Source organism: Salmo salar, unplaced genomic scaffold (genome assembly GCF_905237065.1).
Source record: "Salmo salar unplaced genomic scaffold, Ssal_v3.1, whole genome shotgun sequence".
In the NCBI taxonomy this organism is placed as follows: Eukaryota; Metazoa; Chordata; class Actinopteri; order Salmoniformes; family Salmonidae; genus Salmo; species Salmo salar.
In genome coordinates this window covers 92,501-97,500 of record NW_025549621.1, presented here as the reverse complement: position 1 = coordinate 97,500, position 5,000 = coordinate 92,501, and the positions used below count along the sequence as shown (strand labels likewise).

The 5,000-nt window shown below is 38.3% G+C and overlaps 1 protein-coding gene across 1 annotated transcript in view; it reads left to right on the top strand.

Moving 5' to 3' along the window:
* LOC106593635 (vacuolar protein sorting-associated protein 13B) overlaps positions 1–5,000 on the top strand; it is a 64,883-nt gene that overhangs the window by 44,072 nt on the left and 15,811 nt on the right. Inside the window, exons 11-13 of the mRNA XM_045713434.1 lie at positions 1–30; positions 906–1,131; positions 4,032–4,204. The exon at positions 1–30 is cut by the window's left edge and continues 89 nt beyond it. Coding sequence (XP_045569390.1) covers positions 1–30; positions 906–1,131; positions 4,032–4,204 — 429 coding nt within the window. The remainder of the gene's footprint in view (positions 31–905; positions 1,132–4,031; positions 4,205–5,000) is intronic.

Genomic DNA, 5,000 nt, shown 5'->3' with positions numbered 1-5,000 from the left:
CGTGGACTCTGTCATGAGGCTGCACAACAGGTACCAGTCCTTACAACTTTAACCTCTAACCTCTAATCTTTAACCTCTAACCTCCAACCTCTAACCTCTAACCTTTAACCTCTAACCCCTAACCTTTAACCTCTAACCTCCAACCTTTAACCTCTAACCTCCAACCTTTAACCTCTAACCTTTAACCTCTAACCTTTAACCCCTAACCTTTAACCTCCAACCTTTAACCTCTAACCTTTAACCCCTAGCCTCTAACCTTTAACCTCTAACCCCTAAACTCTAATCTCTATCCTCTAACCTCTATCCTCTAACCCCTAACCTCTATCCCCTAACCTCTAACCTCTAATCTCTAACCCCTAACCTCTAACCCCTAATCTCTAATCCCTAACCTCTAACCTCTAATCTCTAACCCCTAACCTCTAATCTCTAACCCCTAACCTCTAACCCCTAATCTCTAATCCCTAAACTCTAATCTCTAACCCCTAACCTCTATCCCCTAACCCCTAACCTCTATCCCCTAACCTCTAACCCCTCATCTCTAATCCCTAACCTCTAACCTCTAATCTCTAACCCCTAACCTCTAACCCCTAAACTCTAATCCCTAAACTCTAATCCCTAACCTCTAACCCCTAACCTCTAACCCTACTACAGGAGAGACAAATAAGACAATATGATGATCATAAAATATATGATTTTTGCTTTGTTTTAATGTATTGTATAATTGCTAATGATGAGCAGTTAATTATAACCTGCATCAACAACATTACCAGGTCATAGTTGCCCCTGACAGAGGATGCAGGACATCTTGTCCTTCACCACTGGGGGGCGCTGTACCCACCGTTCTGTGTAAACCCCAGCCATCCCTTTGTTTTATCAACATAACTGATTGGTATCTGTCTCTCCAGGACGTCCAATCGGAAGCTGGCCTTCAGGGTGTTGCTGAGCGAGGCCAGTGTGTCGCTGAGTGATGACATCACCAGTCGTTCGGGTTCCGTGGAGCTCTTAAGGCTGACTGTGTCCAAACTGCTGCTGAACCTGTGTCCTGCCCGGCTGGGTGACTCTGGCATGGGGCTGGTCACCGCCGGGATGGGAGAGGCCTGTCTGGTGGAAGTCCACTGTGCCAACCTGCAGGTGGGTTGATTCGTGTTTATAGGTCACCTGACGAAGGCTGTTTATAGGTCACCTGACGAAGGCTATTATAGGTCACCTGACGAAGGCTTTTATAGGTCACCTGACGAAGGCTGTTTATAGGTCACCTGACGAAGGCTTTTATAGGTCACCTGACGAAGGCTTTTATAGGTCACCTGACGAAGGCTTTTATAGGTCACCTGACGAAGGCTATTTATAGGTCACCTGACGAAGGCTATTTATAGGTCACCTGACGAAGGCTATTTATAGGTCACCTGACGAAGGCTATTTATAGGTCACCTGACGAAGGCTATTTATTTATAGGTCACCTGACGAAGGCTATTTATTTATAGGTCACCTGACGAAGGCTATTTATAGGTCACCTGACGAAAGCTTTTTATAGGTCACCTGACTAAGGCTATTTATAGGTCACCTGACGAAGTCTATTTATAGGTCACCTGACGAAGGCTATTTATAGGTCACCTGACGAAAGCTTTTTATAGGTCACCTGACTAAGGCTATTTATAGGTCACCTGACTAAGGCTATTTATAGGTCACCTGACGAAGGCTTTTTATAGGTCACCTGACGAAGGCTTTTTCAGCCAAAACATTGTATGTGAATGAAGGAATAAAACCCAGGAGCAACATGCAGGCTTTTCTTTCTTCATTGACTGTGGAACAAAAACATCTTCTGCAAATAGAAAACTAGAAAAGGTAAATATCTTCCTCTGTTCTCTTCCAGCTGGATAACTACAGTATAGATCTACACTATATATATCTATATTAACTAGATATTCCTCTGTTCTCTTCCAGCTGGGTAACTACAGTATAGATCTACACTATATATATCTACATTAACTAGATATTCCTCTGTTCTCTTCCAGCTGGATAACTACAGTATAGATCTACACTATATATATCTATATTAACTAGATATTCCTCTGTTCTCTTCCAGCTGGATAACTACAGTATAGATCTAGACTATATATATCTATATTAACTAGATATTCCTCTGTTCTCTTCCAGCTGGGTAACTACAGTATAGATCTACACTATATATATCTATATTAACTAGATATTCCTCTGTTCTCTTCCAGCTGGGTAACTACAGTATAGATCTACACTATATATATCTATATTAACTAGATATTCCTCTGTTCTCTTCCAGCTGGATAACTACAGTATAGATCTACACTATATATATCTATATTAACTAGATATTCCTCTGTTCTCTTCCAGCTGGATAACTACAGTATAGATCTACACTATATATATCTATATTAACTAGATATTCCTCTGTTCTCTTCCAGCTGGATAACTACAGTATAGATCTACACTATATATATCTATATTAACTAGATATTCCTCTGTTCTCTTCCAGCTGGATAACTACAGTATAGATCTACACTATATATATCTATATTAACTAGATATTCCTCTGTTCTCTTCCAGCTGGGTAACTACAGTATAGATCTACACTATATATATCTATATTAACTAGATATTCCTCTGTTCTCTTCCAGCTGGATAACTACAGTATAGATCTACACTATATATATCTATATTAACTAGATATTCCTCTGTTCTCTTCCAGCTGGATAACTACAGTATAGATCTACACTATATATATCTATATTAACTAGATATTCCTCTGTTCTCTTCCAGCTGGATAACTACAGTATAGATCTACACTATATATATCTATATTAACTAGATATTCCTCTGTTCTCTTCCAGCTGGATAACTACAGTATAGATCTACACTATATATATCTATATTAACTAGATATTCCTCTGTTCTCTTCCAGCTGGGTAACTACAGTATAGATCTACACTAACTAGATATTCCTCTGTTCTCTTCCAGCTGGATAACTACAGTATAGATCTACACAAACTAGATATTCCTCTGTTCTCTTCCAGCTGGATAACTACAGTATAGATCTACACTAACTAGATATTCCTCTGTTCTCTTCCAGCTGGATAACTACAGTATAGATCTACACTAACTAGATATTCCTCTGTTCTCTTCCAGCTGGATAACTACAGTATAGATCTACACAAACTAGATATTCCTCTGTTCTCTTCCAGCTGGATATCTACAGTATAGATCTACACTATATATATCTATATTAACTAGATATTCCTCTGTTCTCTTCCAGCTGGATAACTACAGTATAGATCTACACTATATATATCTATATTAACTAGATATTCCTCTGTTCTCTTCCAGCTGGGTAACTACAGTATAGATCTACACTAACTAGATATTCCTCTGTTCTCTTCCAGCTGGATAACTACAGTATAGATCTACACAAACTAGATATTCCTCTGTTCTCTTCCAGCTGGATAACTACAGTATAGATCTACACTATATATATCTACACTAACTAGATATTCCTCTGTTCTCTTCCAGCTGGATAACTACAGTATAGATCTACACTATATATATCTATATTAACTAGATATTCCTCTGTTCTCTTCCAGCTGGATAACTACAGTATAGATCTACACAAACTAGATATTCCTCTGTTCTCTTCCAGCTGGATAACTACAGTATAGATCTACACTATATATATCTATATTAACTAGATATTCCTCTGTTCTCTTCCAGCTGGATAACTACAGTATAGATCTACAGAAACTAGATATTCCTCTGTTCTCTTCCAGCTGTATAACTACAGTATAGATCTACACTATATATCTATATTAACTAGATATTCCTCTGTTCTCTTCCAGCTGGATAACTACAGTATAGATCTACACTAACTAGATATTCCTCTGTTCTCGTCCAGATGGATAAATACAGTATAGATGTATATAAACTAGATATTCCTCTGTTCTCGTCCAGGTGGATAACTACAGTATAGATCTATATAAACTAGATATTCCTCTGTTCTCGTCCAGGTGGATAACCAGCTGTATAATCGTGCCAGCTTCCACTTCCCAGTGTTGTTGTGCCAAGAGCAGAGTGTGGAGCTACCCCTCTGGACCAGCGATGCCAACCCCACCACCTCACTACAGGCCCTGGAGGAGTTTAAGGCCTCGTGCTTCCTCCAACTGGGTCTCACCCTGGACAGGTATAATAGCATCACTTTATTGGCTATGGAAGTAATACCAATATCAGCATACCAACTATACAGCATCGTTAATACAGCATCGTTAATACAGCATCGTTAATACAGCATCGTTAATACAGCATCGTTAATACAGCATCGTTAATACAACGGCATTAATACAGCATCGTTAATACAGCGTCTTTAATACAGCGGCATTAATACAGCATAGTTATTACAGCATCGTTAATACAGCATCATTAATACAGCATCATTAATACAGCATCATTAATACAGCATCGTTAATACAGCATCATTAATACAACGGCGTTAATACAGCATCGTTAATACAGCGTCTTTAATACAGCGGCATTAATACAGCATAGTTATTACAGCATCATTAATACAGCATCATTAATACAGTGGCATTAATACAGCATAGTTATTACAGCATCATTATTACAGCGTCATTAATACAGCGTCATTAATACAGCATTTTTAATACAGCGTCGTTAATACAGCGTCATTAATACAGTGGCATTAATACAGCGGCATTATTACAGCGGCATTAATACAGCATCATGAATACAGCGTTATTAATACAGCGTCATTAATACATCATCATTAATACAGCGTCATTAATACAGCATTATTAATACATCGTCATTAATACAGCATTATTAATACATCATCATTAATACAGCGCCATTATTACAGCGTCATTAACACAGCATCATTAATACAGCGCCATTAATGCAGCATCATTAATACAGTAATATTAATACAGCATCATTAATACAGCGTTATTAATACAGCGTCA